A 24,624-nucleotide genomic window follows, 5' to 3' on the forward strand; every position below is an offset into this window, starting at 1 on the left:
TATTAGCTGGCAAAAGCGGACACTGAGGAGAAATTATGTCAAGAGAGCAGGACAGCTGTCCAGTGTCAGCTACTGTCAACAGGAAGGCTTGCACACAGAGTCAAATCTCCCAAGGCATTTTGGAAACCAAATCTATCCATTACCTTCCAGGGTAATCTTAATCTGCACCCTGACCAAAGAATGGTCTGCCCATAAGAAAGATAAAACAGAAACAACTGACCAGAACAAAACACTTGTGTCTCATAGCTGTATGTGAGGAGCTATAACACATGCTGGGGTGGGGGTGGGGGTGGGGGTGGGGGGAGAACATGGTTGTCATGGCAGCCATAAAATCCTGAACCATGCCAGACAAGGCGGCCTTGGCAACAGGCAACCTGTGGAAAAAAAACACCAAGCCTGAAACAGCCTCTGAGACTTCAGTCAAGGAGTCTCTAGGGTAGCAGGGTGGACAGTACATGAGCAGAATACCGAGTTTTTTCTGACTCCCTATCACAAAAACATTCAACCTTTCAGACCTACCTTTGGATAGCTGGTACAGGTGATGGAATTTTTGCAGATAATGACTGGTTTCGCATGTCCACCGTGGGGTAATTAACCCTCGGGGCCACTGCGTGCATGCCAGCCACCATTTTGAATATGCAAGCCCTGTTCTAGGGTTATATGAGGGCTGTTTAACCCTTGCACAACCCCTGCTGCTATCCTGCTCTGGCTGGGTAAGTCTCTAAGCCAGGCAAATACACGGACAAATCCAACAGGCTAGTCAGTTAAGACGGCAAATTGTCAAGCACAGTATTACCAGGCAAGCAGGTGATTTCTAAAAGAGAGGTCTGTGGAGCGACCAAGATTAAAACACAGATAAGCAGTCAGATACAACATGCAGCCCAAGAAGCAGAGTCAAGCAGGAGTCTAAGGTCAGCAGCACGGGTGTTCAATCACAAGGCAAGATCAGGGAAACAGGATACAAGGCACTGGAGCTGGTAGAATGTTGTTGTTCTAGCACTGGCTAGGCTGAAACTGAAGGCTTATACAGCCAGAGCTTCCTGAGCCCCAAGCAGGGCTCAGCTGTAGTGTTAGCCCTCTGGCAGAAGTCCTACTCATGAGGAGGGCCTTGTTCATGAGAAGTCCTCCTTTGTAATTGAGCACTCCTTAAAGGAGCGCTACTGGCCTGCCTCTTGAGGTGACTATGTTCTTGGAGGCCAGGGGGTCATTCAACCTCTGCCTCAAGAGGTGGAGTCCCCTGCCACTTGCAAGGATGGACTTACAGCCTTCTCCCCCAAGGGACCAGGCTCCTCCTGATATGGGCTGTTCTGGGATGCACTTCATCTCTGGGAGCCTCTGATACTGCAGGTAGCATATAGCCATCGGGACTAGTAGCCAATGACAGCCTTCTCCTCCATGAAGTTCTCTAGCCCCCTTTTAAAGCCATCCAAACTGGTAGTCATCACTATGTCTTGTGGAAGTGAATGCCAAAGTTTAACTATGTGCTGTGTGAAGAATTACTTCCTTTTATCTGTCCTGAATCTTCCACCAGTCAGCTTTAAGGGATGACCTCAGGTTCTCGCATTATAAAAGAGGGAGAAAAATGTCTCCCTATCCACTCTCTCCACACCATGCACAATTTTGTATACCTCTTATCATGTCTCCCCATACTCACCTTTTCTCCAAGCTAAACAATCCCAGCTATTGTAACCTTCTCACATAGGGGAGATGCTCCAACCCCTTGATCATTTTAGTTGCCCTTTTCTGCACTTCTTCCACCTCTACAATACCTTTTTTTAGGTATGGTGACCAGAACTGTGCACGGTATTCTAAGTGCAGTCACACCATAGATTTGTATAAGGGCAGTATGATATTGGCAGTTTTGTTCTCAGTTCCTTTCCTAATTATGCCTAACATGGAATTTGCATTTTTCACAGCAGCCACACACTTGGGTTGACATTTTTACAACCGAGAGCTATGGACTGAGAAGAGGCAGGCAGCCGGGACATCCTACAGCCTCAGCTGGGGCCAACTTACCATCTTTCTGACCCTGGCTGGCACTGTGTTGCTTCCTGAGAGAGATGCTACCTCCAGAGCTGGAGAGAAAAAATACTCCCCCAGGCAGATTATTGCCAATTTGGGCCAGCTGGGCTCAAGTTTCCTGGGACAGGTCTTGTTATCTACCCACCCTGACGTGGGGTGTCATTGTTGCTGAAGGCATCATAGTCAACAAAGGTGGGGCTGCCCCTTTGGGGGGAGCCACTTTGGTGGGGGGGGGTAAGGGCCACTCTCCTAACATCTAGCTGATTTACTTTGCAGCTTTATATGTGGGGTTAGCTGCCCTCCAACAAAAATTTTTGTTATGTGCCTGGGAGGGTATGGGGCCAAGTTGGGGGACCTGAGGGGGCCCCAATTAGTGTGGCTAAAGATCAAGGGATATACAGCGTTGGGAGGAGGGCTGGCCAGTTTAGGGGAACTCAGCCCAGAGAGTTAACGGCTGTGCCGTGTTCCAGCCCTCCCCCCACCTGCAGGCCTGGTGGTTGCCCTATCAGCCTCCCCTCGGGCCTCCAGATGCTGCTGTTAAATGACAGATCAGTTCAGAATAAGACCTCCCTTATCCATGATGTAATAGTGGATGAGGCGGCCAATCTGGCATGCATAACCGAGACCTGGGTGGGTGAGCAGGGAGAAGTTGGTCTCTCTCAGCTTTGCCCACCAAGGTACTTGGTTCAGCATCAGGGAAGACCTGAGTACTGTGGAGGGGGGGTTGCTGTGGTCCATAGGAGTTCCATCTCCCTCTGCAGACTCCCTGTCCATGTGACTGCTGGTCTGGAGTGTTTGCACCTTATGTTGGGCCAGCGGGACAGACTGGAGATTCTGTTGGTATACCACCCACCCCACTGCTCAACAGACTCCCTAGCTGAGCTGACAGAGGTGGTCTTGGGTGTACTGTTGAGATCCCCCAGACTGTTGGTTCTGGGGGATCTCAACATTCATGCTGAGGGCCCCTTGTCGGGGGCATCTCAGGATTTCATGGTCTCCATGACAACCATGGGATTGTCCCAATATGTCATCAGCCCAATGCATGTAGCGGGGCATATTCTAGACTTGGTTTTTTCAACTGGACAGGGTGATGGTGATCTGAAGGTGGGGGACTTTGTTTCTGTCCCTCTGTCATGGTCAGCATTGCTTACCGAAGCTTAGACTTATAGCAACTTTTCCCCTCTGCAAGGGTGGAGGACCTATTAAGATGGTTCACCCCCAGAGGCTAATGGATCTGGATGGTTTCTAGAGGGCTCTGGGGAGCGTTCTGGCTGATACGGCTGGCTCTCATATCAACCCCCTGGTTGACCTGCGGAATGCAGAAATGCCCCGGGCAGTTGACATGATTGCTCCTGAGCGCCCTCGTCTGAGTAGAGCTTGTACTGCTCCATGGTATACCCCAGAGCTGGGAGCAATGAAAAAAAAAAAGGGAGACAGCTTGAGTACAGATGGAGAAGAACTTCTAGTGGGTGCAATTGAACACTGGTATGTGCATATAGTAAGGTATACTCAGGAGACTGAGGGCAGCAAATAAACATTTCACTGCCTCCATTCAATCCTCCATATGCCACCCAGAGGAGCTTTTCAGGGTCATCCGTGGCCTATTACATGCTGGCCCTAAGGAGACTGTAGACCCATCTGAGGCCCACTGTAATTCCTTTGCTAGGCACTTCCAGGATAAAATCTCTTGCAGCTGCTGGGACGTAGATTCCAGTCTTACAAGCAGTTGAATCTGGTGAGGTGTCCAGAGCACAGCCTTGTCCAGTTTTCTTGAACAAGTTTCAGTTGGTACAGCTTGAGGATGTTGACAAGGTGCTTGGACTGGTTCATGCAACCACTTCCATATTGGATCCTTGCCCCTCTTGGCTTATAAAAGCTGGCAGGGAAGGAACAGCTGGCTGGGCCAGGGAAGTGATAAATGCCTCCTAGTGAGAGGGAGTGGCCCCAGGCTGCCTGAGGCGGTGGCGAGACCATTCCCAAAGAAACCCACCCTGGACCCAGAAAATCGTTATAATTTTAGGCCAGGGGCAAATGTTCCTTTCCTGGGCAAGGTTCTTGAGTGGGTGGTAGCCAACCAGCTCCAAACATTCTTGGATGAGACTGATTACCTAGATCCATCTCAGTCAGGGTTCAGGCCAGGTTTTGGCATGGAAACAGCTTTGGTCACCCTGTATGATGACCTATGTTGGCAGAGAGACAGGGGGAGTGTGACCCTGCTGATTCACCTTGATCTCTCGGTGGCTTTCGATACCATCAACCATGGTATCCTTCTGGGGCGACTGTCTGAGTTGGGAGTGGGAGGCACTGCATTGCAGTGGTTTCACTCCTACTAGGATGGTCGGCTCCAGAAGGTGGTACTTGGTGGATATTGCTCAGCCGGTGGACTCTCCAGTATCGGGTTCTGCAGGGGTCCATTTTGTCCCCCATGCTGTTCAACATCTACATGAAACCGTTAAGCACGGTCATCCGGAGTTTTGGAGTGCACTGTCATCAGTATGCTGATGACATGCAGCTCTGTTTCTCCTTTTTACTTCCTTCAGGTGAGGTTGTGGATGTGCTAAATCAGTGACTGGCTGTGACAATGGACTGGATGAGGGCTAATAAACTGAAACTTAATCCAGACAAGACTGAGATGCTGTTAGTGGGTGGTTCTCCTGACCAGAGGGAGGGTACCCAACCTGTTCTGGATGGGGTTGCACTTCCCCTAAAGAAGCAAGTTTGTAGTTTGGGGGTCCTCCTGGAGTCATCTTCATCACTAGAGGCTCAAGTTGCCTCAGTGGCATGGAGTGCCTTCTACCAACTTTGGTTGGTGGCCCAGCTATGGCACTATTGGGACAGGGATAATCTGGCTTCAGTTGTCTATGCTCTGGTAACCTCCAAGTTAGATTACTGCAATGCACTCTACATGGGACTGCTGTTGAAGACAGTTTGGAAGCTGCAGCTTTTGCAAAATGCAGCAGCCAGACTGATAACGGGGACCAAAAGGTCTGAACATATAAGACCGGTTCTGGCCCACTTGCACTGGCTGTCTATATGCTTCCCAGCCCAATTCAAAGTGCTGGTTTTGACCTATAAAGCCCTACCCGGCTTGGGACCACAGTACCTGACAGAACACCTCTCCTGGCATGAACCACCCCATATACACTATGCTCTACATTTAAGGCCCTCTTCCAGGAGCCTCCTCCGAGGGAGGCTCGGAGGGTGGCAACACAGGAGATGGCCTTTTTGGTGGCAGCTCCCCCTTTATGGAATAATCTCCATGACGAGGCCCGCCTGGCACCAACATTGTCAACTTTTCGGCAGCAGGTTAAAACTGCCCTCTTCTCTCAGGCATTCCGCAGAGTATGAGTCTCTTGATTATCTTTGGCTGATGGTTCTTAAATTGTTTTAGAGATATGTTGTTATTGTGTGTGTTGTTTTATGTCATTATGGGAATGGTTTTTATATTTTATATAATGTGGTTCAATGGTTTTTAATTTTTGTGAACCGCCCAGAGCTTCAGCTATGGGGCGGTATAGAAATATAATAAATGAATGAACCACAAGATCTCTTTCTTGGTCAGTCACCACCAGCTCAGATCCCATCAGGTTATACTTGAAGCTGGGATGTTTTGCCCTAATGTGCATCACTTTATGCTTGCTTCATTTGCCATTTAGATGCCCATTCTCCTAGTTTGGGGAAATCTTTTGGAGCTCCTCAGAATCACTTTCTGTTTTAAACACTCTAAATAAATTGGTGTCATCAGGAAACTTGGCCACTTCACTGCTCCCTCTTAATTCCAGATCATTTGCGAATAAGTTGAAATGCACTGGTCCCAATACAGATCCCTGTGGGACCCCACTATTCACATCCCTCCATTGGGAGAATTTACCATTTATTTCTACATTTATTATTTAACCAGTTACTGATCCATAAGAGGACCTGTCCTCTTATTCCATGACTACTAAGTTTGCTCAGGAGTCTTTGGTGAGGAACTTTGTCAAAAGCCTTTTGAATGTCTAAGTAAACAATGTCTACTGGATCACCCCTGTCCAGATGCTTATTGACACTCTCAAAGAACTCTAAAAGGTTAGTGAGATGGGACTAAGCTTTGCGGAAGCCGTGATTATTCTTTTTCAGCAGGGCTTGCTTTTCCATATGCTCGCTAATTCCATCTTTAATAATGCTTTCAACCAATTTACCTGGAGCAGACGTTAAGCTAACTGGCCTGTATTTTCCCAGATCCCCCCTGGATCCTTTTAAAAATTGGCATTACAGTGGCCATTTTCCAGTCCTCTGGTGGAGAGGTTCATCTTACTGACATGCTGCATATTTTTGGCTGAAGATCAGCAATTTCATATTTGAGTTCTTTAAGAACTCTAGAATGGATACCATCTGGGCCCAGTGATTTATTAACTTTCAATTTGTCAGTAAGATTCAGTACTTCACCTTTTGTCACCAGTATTTGCCTCAGTTCCTCAGACTTCCTTCCTGAAAACATCAGTTCAGGCACAGGTATCTGCCCTATGTCTTCTGCAGTGAAGACAGATGAAATAATTCATTCAGCTTCTCCACAATCTCCTTCTCCCCCTTTAGTACTCCTTTGACTCCATTTTTATCCAACAGTCCAACTCCCTCGCAAGCTGATTTCCTGCTTCTGATATATTTAAGGATTTATTGCTTGCCTTGATATTGTTAGCAATATGATCCTCAAAATGCTTTTTTGCATCTCTTATTGCCTAAATAAGCTTCCCTTGGCAAAGAGTTCCAGAACGTGGAAGCAGCCACTAAGAAGGCCTTCTCTTGAGTCTGCAAACACACTTCAGATGCTGACGGAACAGGAACAAGGGCCTCTCCCAAAGACCTTAAAACCTGAGCAGTAAAATACTCTAAATTGTTGTAACATGGGATTTGCATCCTTCCTGTAGCTTGCCCCAGTCAACAGTCTGGCTGCATAATTCTGAGCCTGCTGAAGTTTCCGGACATCGTTCAAAGGCTTATGTAGGTCTCTTCTGTTATGGCAACAAATGCCGGAGTATTGCATTATGGTATAAATAACCAACCTGTGGAAATGCATCCATCTCTGTACACTTTTCAGAAACCTTAACTTCACCCCCAGTCCAGCTCTGGCTAGATTCCTTGTTCAACCCTAAGTAGCTAAGGGCACAATCCTATCTTGATAGTCGGGAGCCTCCAAAGTCGGAGGCTAACGAGTATCCAATGTAGGGTGGATGGAGCATGGAGGCGATTTCACCTGTCTAGTGGAGGCTTTGGAGAGGGGGAGGGAAGGAAGCCGGGTCACGCATAGGAAGCTGCATTAACACAGGTCTTCTCCTCCACCCCATCCCCAGAACCGCCCCCCTTTCCCTGTCTCCGTTTCCGAGTGCGGAGATGTTGCTGGCACAGAAAGAACTGTGCCAGGTATGAGGGGGTGGGGAGGGGAGCCCAGTTCCAACCTCAGATCCCAGAAACCAAAACATCCTATGACCCCAATACACTATCTAGGGGATACAGGATTGCTCTCTAATTCACCCATGTTCACAAGCTACTTGTACTAATTTTGTCTGACATAATGCTACATATATGGTGCTGATCCACTCGATGTGGACAATTCAGGTAATCACATACCATTCAGTAACTACATCTACTAGGGAAGCACAAAGCAAAAGATAAGCCAGATTTGGCACATGGCCATAATTCCGCCTTTGTCAAAGTAATCTTGTAATACGTACTAAAGTATTACCACTAAGCAATAATGGACAGATTAAAGTAGCTCATTTGCTGGTGTTCATAGGATGCCGTGCTCAAACACAAATGTGTTCTCTCTGGTGGTGCCCCAATTATGGAATACCCTCTGACTGGCACCAACAGCAGTTTCAACACCAGCTCAAAGCCTTTTTGGTTTCCCAGGCATGTAAGTTAATTGATACAATTTGGTTGTATTTGCAGCCATCTTATTGTGATGGTTTCTATTGACATTTTATTGTATTATTGCATTCTGCATGGCTAAATTTATTCACAGTCTTGTATATTGTCCTGATATATGGACAAGAGTTAAAATGAACGAAGAGTTAAAATACTTTAACAAATAAAAATACATCCAATATGACATATTTGCAAAGTTTGTATACTGGAATTAAATTTATATCACTTCATTTTTTAAAAAAGGGCTTGGATCCAGACTCGGCCATGCTTAGAATATACCCACTGAAATTACTAGGACTTATGTTGGTTGTGTACAAATGTGGAGTGCAAATCAGTAAAATTCGAGCTCGCTGAAGTTCTCTGAATTCCATCCCAAAGCTCCATATCAGATTGCGAGCTTTGTTTCTTTTTGCATGACAATTTGTGTATATTTTCCTGTGTATTTTCCCAAACGTACAGATTGATTTTGCACACCTCTGAAATATACACATTCTTCTCCCATTGATTAAAGAGTATCTGTGCACATTTTTTAAAAAGTAAACATTTTTTCATATGCATTTTTCAAATGTACACATGCTGTCTAACACATTTTGGGGGGACCACAAATCAAATTGCAAGCTCAGAAATGTACAGAATCCGTGACCAGTGCAGAAGGTGCCAACTGGGTAAATAAATAATAAAAATATGAACTGAAACGAAACAAACTTTTCATACTTAGTCATGACTAACTTAAGTCCCACTGATCAATGGGTCTACTCTAAGTATGACTAAGACTAGATCTAATGCAATTTTTAAAAAAATTCTAGATCACCTTGCCAAATAACACAAGGCAATATACTCGTACACACAACCCCTTTTAAACATATTCAATCTCAAGCGGGAGAAACCTCAGAATAAAACAAAGATCGCTAATTGTTCAAATGGCTCCATAACCAAGGTCCTGAAGAAGTGCAACAATATAAGTTCTTAGTCTGAAATCTTAAAGTATAAATGTGGAACCCCAGTAGGCCCCCCAGAGATAAATTCCAGAGTTGCAGCGTTGCCACAGCTCCATAAACTTGAGGATTTAATATTCCATGGGAGCAAAGCCTACAGAACTCTGTATCCTGGAAGAGTGATACAAGATAAGGTATTCTCATAGAGAGAGAGAGTGCAGTGCACAATTCAAGAAGAGTTATTTTATTTAAGCACTGTAGTGGCATTATAGAGATTTACAGGCAGCAACTCCCATGTGTGAGATTCAGTAGCAAAGAGTAGTTAGATTAGTAGATGATGTATAAACTAAGAAACCATTTGCAGTTATGTAAGGTGTATGAGTCAGTGGAGGCAAACATTTGAACAAGTATCGATCTTTGTTTTACTCCAACGTTTCTCCCTCTTGGGATTGAATGTTTAAAAGGGGTTGTGGGTATGTGTTGACTTGTACGCGTATTACACACTGACCTGTCTCTGTCAATGTTGGATCTGACGTTCAGGGACACATCATTCTCACCATTTGTCTTGGACACGGAAGTGTGTTCTTCTACTTCATTGACAGCCTTCCAGGAAACAGACATAACATTGTATGGGAGCAATTTCAATTGACGTATTTGTACGGAAGTGTTTTACAGACTGGCAATGCCCAGGGCCAGCCTTCCCTAACCTGCTGCCCTCCAGATGTTTTGGACTTCAACTCTGATCAGCGCCAGCTGGCACGGCCAATAATGGTCAGGTATGGTGGGAGTCGTAGTCCCAAATATCTGGAAGGCACCAGGTTGGAGAAGGCTGCCCTTGGCCAATGACTGCTGCAAGTACAGTTAAAGGGAAGAGTTTTATGTCTCTGTGAGTTTTAATTACACTACAGCAGAGGCAGAAAGGCAATTCTTAATTGCCCAGTAGTGGGGAAGGAAAACCCAACATAATGCTAGAGCTTTTAAAAACATCTAACATGGTTGAATATGATATTGTTTTTAATCCATATAGTCTTAGTTTCATTAAAGTTGAAGCAACTGAGATGTTCAGCCTTAAGTAAACATTATATGCACCCACTACTGGCAGAATTATATACACTGAAATAGAAACTTGTAAGAATATCTGAACATATTTCTACAATCAATTTTACATTTATAACATAATCCTAATCTCAGTCTGACTGTGTTCAGTGGGGCTTTCTCCCAGGTAGGTGTGCATAGGATTGCAGTTAATTACTAATTCATTAAAGTCAACAAGGCACAGATAAGTTTATATTTTTGAAACCATTTTAAGCCACTATCAAGATCACTGCTGAAACCTGAATTTAAACTTTCTAATGTGAAATGCACTTTCAAAGCACATGAGAGCTAGAAGTGATATACTCTGAGATCCCTAATTTTAGACGTTCTTAAATTTTACACTGTAAAAAAAGAAAAACAGAAGATTGAGTTACTTAGTGTGCCTCTGATATTATATCTCAAAGACATCACTGTACTCAAATGTTTCAGGAACATCTACAGATCTGTAGAAGATCACGGCAGAATAATAATACATATATATCTTGGATATTTCATTTGCACACATCTTCTTTCAATTGGTATGTACATTGCCATTTCACAGCCATGGTTCCACAGATCAACCAACAACAGCATAATTCCCTTGTCTCATCTGCAGAGAGATTCATCCCTCAGTTTATTTCCTTTATTTAGTGACATAGTTCACATGAAAAATACATTACCTGTGGATCCATGATATACTTGCTAAGAATGTTGAGCTGGGTGGGGGGCTCACACTTTTGTACGATGGGGCCTTGAGAGGATTGCATGTCATAATCAGGAGCTACCGTCACATTTGGGAAACCTAAGAGGTGGTAAAGGAAGACCGGAAGGTTGCATAACAATGAGCAACAGAATTAATAACTGAAGTCTTCCAGGCTACTAGGACCAACATTAGAAGTTAATCCTATTCCATTGTATCAGAATGGTAGGAAGAATGCACCATTCCCAAGCAACCCTTAATGACTCTATGGGGGACAACTATCTTGTATTCTAACAAATTCCAGAGGGGTAATCTGTTGCAGAAAAACAATAAAGAACCTCATGATACTTTATAGGCCCAAACCCACTTCATCAGATGCATGAAGTGGTAACCTAAGTTGCTAGCTAAATATACCCTGAAATCAGAGTTATACTACCTTGCGCTTATGGCAGAGAAGCTTACACAAACAACACTGGCATCAGGTTGGAACTGGGATGTGGGTGGGAGAGAGACATACCACAGAGAGAGAGAGAGAGAGAGAGAGAGAGAGAGAGAGAGATGGTGCATGCACAGATGAGAGAGAGAAACAGAAGATAAAGATTAAAAATATAAGAAGAGTCCTGCTACAACAGACCAGTGATTCATCTTGTCCAGCATCCTGTTTCTGGGAAGCCTACAAGCAGGATACAAAGGCAACACCAGGTCTTCAGTAGCATACAACCTTTGATCCTGGAGCTTACCTATAGCAATCATGACTAGTAGCAATTGACAGATTTATCCTCTATGAATTTGTTCATTTCCCCTTTAAAGCCACCTAAACTAGATGTTATCACCATATCTTGTGGCAGCAAATTTCACAATTATACACTGTGTGATGAAATACTGCCTTCTGTCTGTCCTGAGCCTCCTGTCAATCAGTTTGAGTGGATAATCCCAAACTGTAGAATGAGGAAGGAAAAATTATCTGTTCACTTTCCCCACACCATAACCTCTATCATGTCCCCACAAAATCACCTTTCTTCTGTTACTAATCACCACACAAATATTCTAGCCTTCCCTCATAGGGAAGGTGCTCCAGCTCACGGTTTGCTGATTGAAAGGGGAAAGGGTTGTGTGTATTAGAATCTACCAGCCAAAATGTTGGCTGTAGGTTTCTAGTATCCATACTCAAATGCTAGGATGAGTATGAATACAATAGCATAACCAACAATTGTTTTGCTATTGTAGGGAAAACATCTGAAGCCACACATGGAGAAAGTATGGCTTCCACAAATGCCAATTTACACTGAAAGAAACAGTGTTTAACTCTCTGAGACCCTAGCCAAGTCACGAACCACCACTCTCTGCTAAGAAAAGCCACTAGGCTTTAAGTGGATTCCTTGCTTATTATCCTATAAGCCAAATTTGGGGCACTGTTGTGGCTGACTTTAAAGGCGGCTTTCATCTGTATCATCACAGTAGGAAACGTGAAACCAGGATTTCCAGCATACAACTTAATGTTTAGTTTCCAGGGTCTGCTAAACAAAACCAACTGTATTAATGCTATGCCACTTCTAAATTAGTAAAACTTTACCTAAATGCCGTTGAGGACCATCTCCAAATAGGTCTTTCACTACAGCCATGGCCTGATCAGATCTCTCCAGGACATCCTGTAGCTGGTACTGCTCAGAGAGAATCTAAAATGGGCAAATCACAGAAAATACATACCATTTGTACGTCAAACATTTCTCTTTCCTTCCCCAGTATATACCTTCTCTCCAAAATAGAACGTGTCACAAATATGAATAGAAATATTGATATAAACATTTAGCAACAGCATCCATGAAATGCTACCTTTCATTAAGACCAATTGGTGTTCAACATGCAGCATATGGGCAGCAAGAGCACGATTATGTCAATAAATACCTTAACACATACAAAAATAAACCTTACATGTAATCATTCCCTCTATTTCCAGTGTTCAGGCATGAATTTATGAAGCCAAAATGGTCCATGCATGACCAAACAATTCCATGCATGACCAAACAATTCCCAAACCATATTTATGCCAAGCACTCTTTAGCAACCATCTGGAAAAAAAATAACCCTATTTGGCTTACAAATAAAACTTTAACTAAAATATTACCTGCTTCTTAGAAAATGATGTTATGTTATAGCCTCTTAAATCAGGGGTGGGGAACCTGTGACCCTCCAAATGTTGTTGGACTTCAACTCCCATGAGCTCCAGGCAGCATGGCCAATGGTCAGGGATGGTGGGAGTTGTAGTCCAACAACTAGAGAGCAAAAGGTTTCCCAGCCCTGTCCTAGATTAAGGCAATTTCTTGCTCAGTCACAACGAGAAAGTATGCTTTCTTGCTACATGAACAACCCACAGCTAATCTTGGGCTCACAACCTCCACCCCCTTCCCTCTTTTACAATCCAGGAGGAAGAAATCAGAAGCTTTTGCTTCCAACTTTAAACAAATCACAGTCCCCTAAGATGTCCAAACCTGGGGAACTATGGTTTCTTTGGTTAGTGAAAACAAAGATCTGAAACCACAATTTGATCCTGGCTTGTTTTCACTAACCATACTTAAACCAGCTTTTCCCAACCTTGGGTCCCCAGATGCTGTTAGACTACAATTCTGATTATTCCTGACAGTTGGCCACGCTGGCTGGAGATGGAAGCTGCAGTTCAACAACATCTGGGGACCCAAGATTAGGAAAGCCTGGTTTAAACAAACCACAGTTCTCTGAGTTTAACCATCATGGGAAATTGAGGTTAGTTTAAAATTGGAAATGAATGTTTTTGACCTCCTTGTCTGGTGTGTGAAAGAGGAGGAGACAGGAGGGGAGTTTATGAGCTCATGAAATGCAGCTCAATACCTAGGTGGAGAGAGAGCCCAGAATACTAGCAATGTTAAAGCAGAAGGATACAACTGGGCAGTGTTAGAAAGCATGGCTGTGAGGGAGAGAGAAAGAATGCGGTGACAGGGAAAATGCGGTGGAGGAGAGACTGGGGCAATAGGAAAAATGGAAAGAGAAAGAAATGTGTGTACATGTGCTTCCACTAAGTGTGTTAACATGTGTGAGGATACTGTGGAGGAGGGGCTTAAAGTGAAAAAGGTAGCCCCACCCACATTGGGCTCTGGTCTCACCTACTACTGGCATGCAGCCCTCAATAGCTTTTCACTAACACAATGCAGCCCTTGGGTCAAAAAAAGTTCCCATTCCTGGAATATAGAAAAATGCTGTGCATTCTGAGAGAAATTGTGGATACTTGCCAACTATGATAGCCACAAGGAATCTGCATAATTATTTCTTACTTCTCTCATCAAGGCCAGTTTCTTTTTTTCTAGCAACTCCGGAGCTACTTGTCTCTGCTTCTTCCATTTGCTCTTTAATGCTTTTTCTTGCAGTTCCAAGTGTACAAGGGTTTTGTTCTTTGACTTGTGAATCTCATGTCTTCGTACCTGGATAATGAGAGGAGACTCTCCTCTGACTTGAGCCATGCAATAAATGAAGGTAATGAAGACAGCTCAAAACAGCTAGACAGCTTCCTATTTTTATACCTTCATATATCAAGTAGTGGTATCTACCGACCTACACAGAGGCAAAAGCTCAACACTGACCTATGCAAAGTACAGCCAAAACAATAACTCCCATTCTTCCTGTGTTATTGAAAACCAAGTGTAGTTGTTAACAAAAGTAAAATGCGCCTCACCAATACAGGCATGCACTGTTCAAGCATGAACTGCACCACCATCATCATCACCACCACCACCACCACCACCACCACATACCTCCTTGGGTACAGTCACCAAAGTAGGGCTGAGCAGAAAGGAAGGGTTCAGATTTTAACAGCAAAAGGGACATACGAAGACAGAGGCTGCTAATCCCACACACATTTGCAGCTTACCTCATCAATTTGTCCCCCCCCCCCCGCCGTGCTTCTCCTCAACAAAACATGAGGGAGATAAGTATTACAATGAGGTAAGTGTTGGACATGAAGAGGGTACAGGACCCTTCATTTGCATGCTCCTTTGGTCTAAAAATTGCCTCCCACCCTCCACATTACACATGACTGGGCCAGATCCAGGTTTAAAAGAACAGTTCATCTGCTTTCATGTCTAATATGGCCAGCACAAACTGCCTCAGTATAGTAGTATGTCAACAAAGACAAGTTTCTAGCTTACAAGGTCCTCAGGTGTCGCACGATGTACTGTGAGATCATGAACAGTGCTCTGTAACAAAACATATCAAGCGTAAGAATAGAAAGTAAAACAACACAGATCAAACAAACAACGTATATTCTCCAAATTGTTCTGTCTACAGAAAAGGCAATTTCCAATAACCAAGCACAATCCAGAACCTAAGGGCCAGGGCTACACAACGTACCAGGGCTAGCCCCAGAGTTGAGGGGGGCCTGCAGCAAAGTGTCGTACTGTGATCCCCCCAAATGAACTCCTCCTCCATTGGTAGCACCACCTCTGATGCTTGCTCTTTAAATTATTTAATTTTTTTAGCCTTTTAATACTTTTTCCAGCACTCTAGCACTGAGCACCCCTTCATGGATCACTGCCTTGTTGTGGCGAAGGGGCTTGCATAACTCAGTGAAGCCATAAGCTATGCCGTGCAGGGCCACCCAAGACAGACAGGTCATGGCAGAGAGTTCTGACAAAATGTGGTCCACTGGAGAAGGAAATGGCAACCCACTCCAGTATTCTTGCCAAGAAAACCCCATGGAACGTATCACAAGGCTAAAAGATATGACGCCGGAAGATGAGACCCTCAGGTCGGAAGGTGTCCAATATACTACTGGGGAAGAGCAGAGGGTATCTCCAAGTAGCGCCAGAAAGAGTGAAGCGGCTGGGCCAAAGCCGAAAGGACACTCAGCTGTGGATGTGTCTGGTGGTGAAAAGAAAATCCGATGCTGTAAAGAACAATATTGTTTAGGAACCTGGAATGTCAGATCAATGAATCAAGGTAAGCTGGAGGTGGTCAAACATGAGATGGCAAGACTGAACATTAACATCTTGGGAATCAGTGAACTAAAATGGACAGGCAGGGGTGAATTTAATTCAGGTGACCATCATATCTACTATTGTGGGCAAGAATCCCTTAGAAGAAATGGAGTAGCACTCATAGTCAACAAAAGGGTGGGAAAAGCAGTACTGGGGTACAATCTTAAAAACGATAGAACGATCTCAGTACGAATCCAAGGCAAACCATTCAACATCACAGTAATTCAAGTCTATGCCCCAACCACTGAGGCCAAAGAAGCTGAGGTTGATCGGTTCTATGAAGACCTACAACACCTTCTAGAACTAACACCAAAAAATGATGTCCTCTTCATCGTAGGGGATTGGAATGCTAAAGTAGGAAGTCAAGACATCACCGGGATAACAGGCAAGCATGGCCTTGGTGTACAAAATGAAGCAGGACAAAAGATAATAGAGTTTTGCCAAGAGAACACGCTGATCATAGCAAACACTCTTTTCCAACAGCACAAGAGATGACTCTACACATGGACATCACCAGATGGTCAATATCGAAATCAGATTGATTATGTCCTTTGCAGCCAAAGATGGAGAAGCTCTATACAGTCAGTCAAAACAAGACCTGGAGCTGACTGTGGCTCAGATCATGAGCTGCTTCTTGCACAATTTCAGCTTAAATTGAAGAACGTAGCGAAAACCACTAAACCATTCAGGTATGACCTCAATCATATCCCTGATGAATATACAGTGGAGGTGAGGAATAGATTTCAGGGATTAGACCTAATAGACAGAGTGCCTGAGGAACTATGGACGGAGGTCCGTAACATTGTTCAGGAGGCAGCAACGAAATCCATCCCAAAGAAAAAGAAATGCAAGAAAGCAAAGTGGCTGTCTGAGGAGGCTTTACAAGTAGCTGAGGAAAGAAGGGAAGCGAAAAGCAAGGGAGAAAGGGGAAGATATATCCAACTGAATGCAGAGTTCCAGAGAATAGCAAGGAGAGACAAGAAGGCCTTCTTAAATGAACAATGCAAAGAAATCGAGGAAAACAACAGAATGGGAAAGACTAGAGATCTCTTCAAGAAAATTGGAGATCTCAAGGGAACGTTTTGTGCAAAGACGGGCATGATAAAGGACAAAGAAGGCAGGGACCTAACAGAAGCAGATGAGACTAAGAAGAGGTGGAAAGAATACACAGAACTATACAGGAAAGATCTTAATGTCCCTGATAGCCATGATAGTGCAGTCACTGAACTTGAGCCGGACATCCTAGAGAGTGAAGTCAAGTGAGCCTTAGGAAGCATTAATAACAACAAAGCTAGTGGAGATGACAGTATTCCAGCTGAGCTATTTAAAATCCTAAAAGATTACGCTGTTAAAGTGCTGCACTCAATATGCCAACAAATTTGGAACACTCAACAATGGCTGCAAGACTGGAAAAGGTCAGTTTACATTCCAATTCCAAAGAAGGGCAACGCCAAAGAGTGTTCAAACTACCGCACAATTGCGCTCATTTCACATGCCAGCAAGGTGATGCTCAAAATCCTACAAGCTAGGCTTCAGCAGTATGCGAACCAAGAACTATCGGAAGTACAAGCTGGGTTTCGAAGAGGCAGAGGAACTAGAGATCAAATCGCCAACATTCGCTGCATCATGGAGAAAGCAAGAGAATTCCAGAAAAACGTCTATTTCTGCTTCATTGACTACGCTAAAGCCTTTCATTGTGTGGATCACAACAAACTGTGGCAAATTCTTAAAGTGATGGGAGTACCAGACCACCTTACCTGTCTCCTGAGAAACCTGTACGAGGGTCAAGAAGCAACAGTAAGAACCAGACATGGAACAACCGACTGGTTCAAAATTGGGAAAGGAGTACGACAAGGCTGCATATTGTCACCCTGCTTATTTAACTTATATGCAGAGTACATCATGAGAAATGCCGGGTTGGATGAATCACAGGTCGGAATTAAGATTGCTGGGAGAATTATCAACAACCTCCGATATGCAGACGATACCACCCTAATGGCAGAAAGCGAAGAGGATCTAAAGAGCCTCTTGTTGAGGGTGAAACAGGAGAGTGCAAAAGCTGGTTTGAAACTCAACATTAACAAAACGAAGATCATGGCATCTGGCCCCATCACTTCCTGGCATATAGAAGGGGAAGAAATGGAAGCAGTGACAGATTTTACTTTCTTGGGCTCCAAGATCACCGCAGACGGTGACTGTAGCCATGAAATTAAAAGACGCTTGCTCCTTGGGAGGAAAGCTATGGCAAACCTAGACAGCATAGTAAGAAGCAGAGACATCACCTTGCCGACAAAGGTCCGTCTAATCAAAGCTATGGTTTTCCCAGTAGTAATGTATGGCTGTGAGAGCTGGACCATAAGGAAGGCTGAGCGTCGAAGAATCGATGCTTTCGAACTGTGGTGCTGGAGAAGACTCTTACGAGTCCCCTGGACTGCAAGGAGGTCAAATCAGTCAATCCTAAAGGAAATCAACCCTGACTGCTCATTGGAAGGACAGATACTGAAGCTGAAGCTCAAATATTTTGGCCACTTAATGCGAAGAAAAAACTCTCTGGAAAAGACCCTGATGCTGGGAAAGACTGAAGGCAAAAGGAGAAGGGGACGGCAGAGGATGAGATGGCTAGATTGCATCACCGATGCAATGAATATGAACTTGAGCACGCTCCGGGAGAGAGCGCAGGACAGGAAGGCTTGGCGTGCTCTGGTCCATGGGGTCACGAAGAGTCGGACACGACTGAACAACTGAACAACAAAGCACTGAGCAACATCCATTTCCAAGCAGCTGCTGACCACTATCTTCAATTTGCCCCCAATGCCCCATAAGTTGAGTCCTCCCAGAATGGGGGGTAAGGGGAGAGAAAGATGGCTACCATATTTCTCTGGAGGTGGCCTTCTCCTCCAGCCCCTGCCCTATAATGCTGACTCAATTTCTGAGGCACTGGGAGAAAATCCAAGATGGTAGTGGAAAGCCAATCAACACCAGAGAAGGGAGGAAGGGTTTAAAAAAATCTATGAAGGGGCTCTTCCAGGGTGCTTGGGTTCTAGCATCTGCCTGAGCTTGCCTCACAGCAGTGCTGGGCAGGTGGCTGGCTTCTTTCTAAATAACGTCTATCTATGGAACAAAATAAACAGGCTTCACTCTGGGGCACAGCTGCGTAGGAGGAAAAGCTTGCTTCTCATTCCAGACATAAATATACACAAAAAATAAAAAATAGTGTGGAACACCATAATGTAGGGCAGGGCTGGAAGCTTCTCTTTTTTCTTTGATGGAGCAATTCGCTCAAATTACTAGTTTAAAACTTTAGAAGAGCAAAGCAAGCATTTTGAAATGGTAGTGGTTCTTTGTAATACTGTCTGGCTCAGGTGGGGAACCCCAACCTGCAAGGCTCCAAAGCACCCTTCCTGAAGAAGCTCTGCACACCCTTTGCATGCATGTGATATGCAGAGCTGGATCCTTCAGAAGACATGGAATGGCTCCTGAAGCATCCTTCAGGAGCCATCCGCATGTTACTCTTCTATCAGAAAAGCTGAGGGGCAAGGAATCATCACTTCAAGGTGCCTTGAATGCCTTGGAACAGCAATTACTGAAGGAAAAGCATCCTGTTCATCACTGCAGCAGTGGCAAACGGAGCTACTCTGACAGCGTTCAAGAACAGTGTGTGCGCGCACACACGCACATATAAAAATGGTGCATGCACACATAAAAATGGGGGGGATGTCCATGCAAGGATTTTGGAGGGCTACAGGCCTGAATTATTCCACAATTTAGAATCAGACTAAAGAGAATAGGGGAGACCCACAGATCAGTTAGATATGAGCTCACTAATATTCCTAATGAATATGCAGTGGAGGTGAAGAATAGATTTAAGGGACTAGATTTAGTAGATAGGGTCCCAGAAGAACTATGGACAGAAGTTCGCAACATTGTTCAGGAAGTGGCAACAAAAAATGTCCCAAAGAGAAAGAAAACCAAGAAGGAAAGATGGCTGACTGCTGAGACGCTGGAAGTAGCCCAAGAAAGAAGGAAAGCAAAAGGCAACAGTGATAGGGGGAGATATGCCCAATTAAATGCAAAATGCCAGAGGTTAGCCAGAAGAGATAAGGAATTATTTTTAAACAAGCAATGTGCGGAAGTGGAAGAAGATAATAGAATAGGAAGGACAAGAGACCTCTTCCACAAAATTAGAAACATCGGAGCTAAATTCCAGGCAAAAATGGGTATGATCAAAAACAAAGATGGCAAGGACCTAACAGAAGCAGAAGAGATCAAGAAAAGGTGGCAAGAATATACGGAAGATATGTATGGGAAGGATAATAATATCGGGGATAGATTTGACGGTGAGGTCAGTGAGCTAGAGCCAGACATCCTGAAGAGTGAGGTTGAATGGGCCTTAAGAAGCATTGCTAATAACAAGGCAGCAGGAGATGACGGTATCCCAGCTGAACTGTTTAAAATCTTGCAAGATGATGCTGTCAAGGTGATGCATGCCATATGCCAGCAAATTTGGAAAACACAAGAATGGCCAACAGATTGGAAAAAATCAACTTATATCCCCATACCAAAAAAGGGAAGCACCAAAGAATGTTCAAACTATCGAACAGTGGCACTTATTTCATATGCCAGTAAGGTAATGCTCAAGATCTTGCAAGGTAGACTCCTGCAATTCATGGAACGAGAATTGCCAGAAGTACAAGTTGGGTTTAGAAAAGGCAGAGGAACTAGAGACCAAATTGCCGATATCCGCTGGATAATGGAGAAAGCCAGGGAGTTTCAGAAAAACATCTATTTCTGTTTTATTGACTATTCTGAAGCCTTTGACTGTGTGGATCATAATAAATTGTGGCAAGTTCTTGGTGCTTGGGCATACCAAGTCATCTTGTCTGCCTCCTGAGGAATCTGTATAACAACCAAGTAGCAAAGGTAAGAACAGACCACGGATCAACGGACTGGTTTAAGATTGGGAAAGGAGTACGGCAGGGTTGTATACTCTCACCCTACCTATTCAACCTGTACGCAGAACACATCATGCGACGTGCTGGGCTCGATGAAGCCAAGGCTGGAGTTAACATCGCTGGATGAAATATTAACAATCTCCGATATGCAGATGATACCACTTTGATGGCTGAAAGCGAGGAGGAGCTGAGGAACCTCATAACGAAGGTGAAAGAAGAAAGTGCAAAAGCTGGGTTGCAGTTAAACCTCTAAAAAATCTAGGTTATGGCAACCAGCTTGATTGATAACTGGCAAATAGAGGGAGAAAACGTGGAAGCAGTGACAGACTTTGTCTTTCTAGGCGCAAAGATTACTGCAGACGCTGACTGCAGCCAGGAAATCAGAAGACGTTTACTTCTTGGGAGGACAGCAATGACAAATCTTGATAAAATAATTAAGAGCAGAGACATCACACTGACAACAAAGGTCGTATAGTGAAAGCAATGGTATTCCCCGTAGTAACCTATGGCTGCGAGCGCTGGACCATAAGGAAGGCTGAGCGAAGGAAGATAGATGCTTTTGAACTGTGGTGCTGGAGGAAAATTCTGAGAGTGCCTTGGACCGCAAGAAGATCAAACCAGTCCATACTCCAGGAAAGAAAGCCAGGCTGCTCACTTGACAGAATTATATTAAAGGCAAAACTGAAGTACTTTGGCCACATAATAAGAAGACAGGATACCCTGGAGAAGATGCTGATGCTAGGGAAAGTGGAAGGCAAAAGGAAGAGGGGCCGACCAAGGGCAAGATGGATGGATGATATTCTGGAGGTGACGGACTCGACCTTGGGGGAGCTGGGGGTGGCGACGGCCGACAGGAAGCTCTGGCGTGGGCTGGTCCATGAAGTCACGAAGAGACGGAAGCGACTGAAGGAATAAACAACAACAACAACAACAACAGGCCTGAAGCGTGGGGAGGTGGCATCCACTTTGGTCTGTGGCCCTACCCATTGCTGGGATGTGGCCTCCAAAGAGAATTACTTGGACCCCTTGAGTCAAAAAAGGGATCCCCAGCCCTGGTCCTATGCATGTTTACTGAGAATACACAGTAAACTTCTAAGACACACGGAACTCAATGGTGTGTCTTAGAAGGTTGATGAGTGATAGTTTTATCAGATAATCTTGCTTGTACAGAGATCCTAAGTGATCAGAAAGACTGTAAAGAAATTGACTCACATGTGGTGTACTTAAATTTTTAACTGTTCACTGTTACTTTGAAAAATTAAATAAAAAAGAAAAAAGTTTTGGGGACATTCTGAAAACCCTAAATCTTAAATGCCAAAAATCTGTTTCAACATGAATCATGCAAAGTAAAGCCCAGAGTATAAGTTTTCCTGTGGGCAGAGAATGTCACAGTGCAATCCTAGGCATCTTTACTCTGAAGGAAGTGCCACTGTGTGGATCAGGACTTACTCCCTAATAAGTGAGTTTAGGATTGCAGCCTCACTGATATAGCCCTGAAAAACTATATCTGAGAAGCAGGCAAAGGGCGCAATCCCATTACTTCTGCTTCCAATGCTCATGAGCCTCCGAACTCAGAGACTTACAAGCATCCAGTGCAGAGTGGGAGGAGTGACGGAGGCGATTGTCATTATTACTTAACTACACTAAGAAAACCATAACCTAATTGCTTACATAAAGAGAAAGACAAAAGAAGGTAGATTGGCATTAACGTAAGAACATAAGAAGAGCCATGCGGCATCAGACCAAGGTCCATCTAGTCCAGCATTCTGTTCACACAGTGGCCAATCAGATGCCCATGGGAAACCCACAAGTAGAACATGAGCACAATAGCACCTTCCCACCCATGTTCCCCTGCTGCTAACACTGGTGAAATGTAAATAAATTCTAGTCATTCTAAATTTGCATGTATGTATATCCCTCAGAAACTTTGCAGGTTTCTTGCCTGGGAGACACCTCTAATGACCTATGCATTTTCATACAAATTTACCCAAAAAATATTGGGGAAGGGGTGAAGGGAAAGCAAATCACTCCCTCCCCAAACTGGAGAACTCCCCTTCCACATGAACTGCTGCAGTTATCCTTCTGAAACTTTAATAGTTTCTTACTTAGGGACAACTCTAGGCTGTCTATAATTTTCAGAACAATGGTCCACAAGGAAAATAAGGACAGAAGTATGTCCTCTTTTGGAGCCCTCAAAATGTCAAGGCCACCCTTGCACAAAAATCCTTGTGGCTACCATTCTGAAATTTGTCCCATCTCCTCTGATGGGGCAATGAATCCTGAAATGTGTATCCAATTCTTCCAAGGAATTAAAATGTTATTGGCAGTTCCCTTTAAAAGAAAATCAAAACATAAACCCTGCACCTATTTTTCTGACATTGGGCAGGTGTAATCCCCTTCTAGGGAGCTACTATGCCTGAAATTATCATCCAGTTCTGACCAAGAGAAAAAAGTTTTTTGTTTTTTTTAAAAAAAATTCCAATGGTAGTCAACAGGAAGCATAAAGATTCATTTTTCCAAACCTTGACTCAGGTTTGGTGCTGAGCTAAAATGGTCTGACTACAAATTGGTCTGAGCAGCAGTGGGATGTTTTCCAAAATGCTGAATCAGGGTCTGAGTTGAAGTGAGGTGGGGGGTCAGTACACACTTATGTATGTAGGTATGTAATCTATACACACACGCAAGCACACCACATGCACGCACATATATATTAGACGTGCACTTAGACCCCGATATATTATAAAGATAGAGAGATGCAAATTTGTGTTATGGGCCTGTGCCCGAATCTTTTAAGAACCTAGCAATGCCCCTGCTTACCTCTATGTAAACATGCATGGAACTGGGCTGCATGGCCGTTACAAGCTGCAGATTAGGGGTTCCCTTATTCCTTTCCCCTATCCATTTTTTTCTCAACGTTCAGCATCACTACTTTGTGCGATTTGATGTAACACAATTTATTGTGTTCAGACCATGAAATATTCGCCAATAACCCGTTCTCGTTTTTTGCTTAAACACCAAATCATAAAAGGAAACCGCCCTCCCCAATTACAATGATCCGCATTGATGCTTTTGCGGGTTCAGAATTAGGGAAGTGCTAAATTATGACCTATTATAATTCAAAGCGAGACGGGCCCGCAGTCTCGTTTACTCGCTCGTACTTACATCCCACTCCAGCTTGGTTAAGGGCTTCTTCCTTTTGGCTCTGGGCGGCTTCCTCACGGTTCCCGCTGGAAAGCGACTTACTCTCAGCAAGGACATAATAACGGTACCAAAATAATAACAGCGGCACCAATCCACCCTATCAGGAACGTCTAGACAGCCCGTTCCGCCACAGGTACGGAGAGGTAGAGCGCAGGCAGACAACGCAAACTCAGGCAGACAACGGAAACAGGCCGCAAAACTGCCGCCGACACGACCCGCCCACTCGCGCTCGTTGCTATGGAAACCCCGCCTCGCCTGTGAAGGCCCTGCTCAGCTAAGCCTGACTCGGCACGCAGAACATTGAGAGAGAAAAACAGCGATGCTTGATGGGAGGATAAAGGTGTTGTCACGTTTACGGCTTTTGTTGAAATGTTGGATGGTATGACAACGTTTGCAGCTCTACAGGTGCAGGGAATGCTGATCACATTTGCAGATGACACAAAATTGGGCTGGATAGCTAATACTTTGGAGGACAGAAACAAAATTCAAAGTGATCTTGATAGGCTGGAGCTCTGGGCAGAAAACAACAGAATGACATTTAATTGGGATAAATGCCAAGTTCTGCACCTAGGAAAAAGAAACCAAATGCACAGTTACAAGATGGGGGTTACGTGGCTCAACAACACTACAAGCGAGAAGGATCTTGGAATTGTTGTCGATCACAAGCAGAATATGAGCCAACAATGTGATGTGGCTGCAAAAAAAGGCCAATGCTCTTTTGGGCTACATTAATAGAATCATCGCTTCCAAATCCCGGGGAGTACTAGTCCCCCCCTACTCAGCACTGGTTAGGCCACACCTGGAGTACTGTATCCAGTTCTGGGCACCACACT

The 24,624-nt window shown here is 44.3% G+C and overlaps 1 protein-coding gene across 5 annotated transcripts in view; it reads right to left on the bottom strand.

Moving 5' to 3' along the window:
* SPICE1 (spindle and centriole associated protein 1) overlaps positions 1 to 23,962 on the bottom strand; it is a 98,736-nt gene extending 74,774 nt beyond the window's left edge. For 4 of the 5 annotated variants that reach the window (XM_084835311.1, XM_084835312.1, XM_084835310.1 and 1 more), the window contains exons 1-6: positions 23,753 to 23,962; positions 14,811 to 14,858; positions 13,941 to 14,087; positions 12,209 to 12,311; positions 10,616 to 10,737; positions 9,370 to 9,464 (exon numbers count right to left, since the gene is read on the bottom strand). In XM_084835311.1, the coding sequence (XP_084691437.1) occupies positions 9,370 to 9,464; positions 10,616 to 10,737; positions 12,209 to 12,311; positions 13,941 to 14,087; positions 14,811 to 14,858; positions 23,753 to 23,848 (611 nt within the window). In that variant the 5' untranslated portion in view covers positions 23,849 to 23,962. Of the gene's footprint in view, positions 1 to 9,369; positions 9,465 to 10,615; positions 10,738 to 12,208; positions 12,312 to 13,898; positions 14,088 to 14,810; positions 14,859 to 23,752 lie in introns of all 5 variants that reach the window. The other variant, XM_084835313.1, reaches the window with a different exon arrangement.
* Positions 23,963 to 24,624: the final 662 nt, after the last annotated feature.

This window comes from Heloderma suspectum, chromosome 2 (assembly GCF_057233095.1).
Source record: "Heloderma suspectum isolate Gila_16-S chromosome 2, 16-S_ref, whole genome shotgun sequence".
In the NCBI taxonomy this organism is placed as follows: domain Eukaryota; kingdom Metazoa; phylum Chordata; class Lepidosauria; order Squamata; family Helodermatidae; genus Heloderma; species Heloderma suspectum.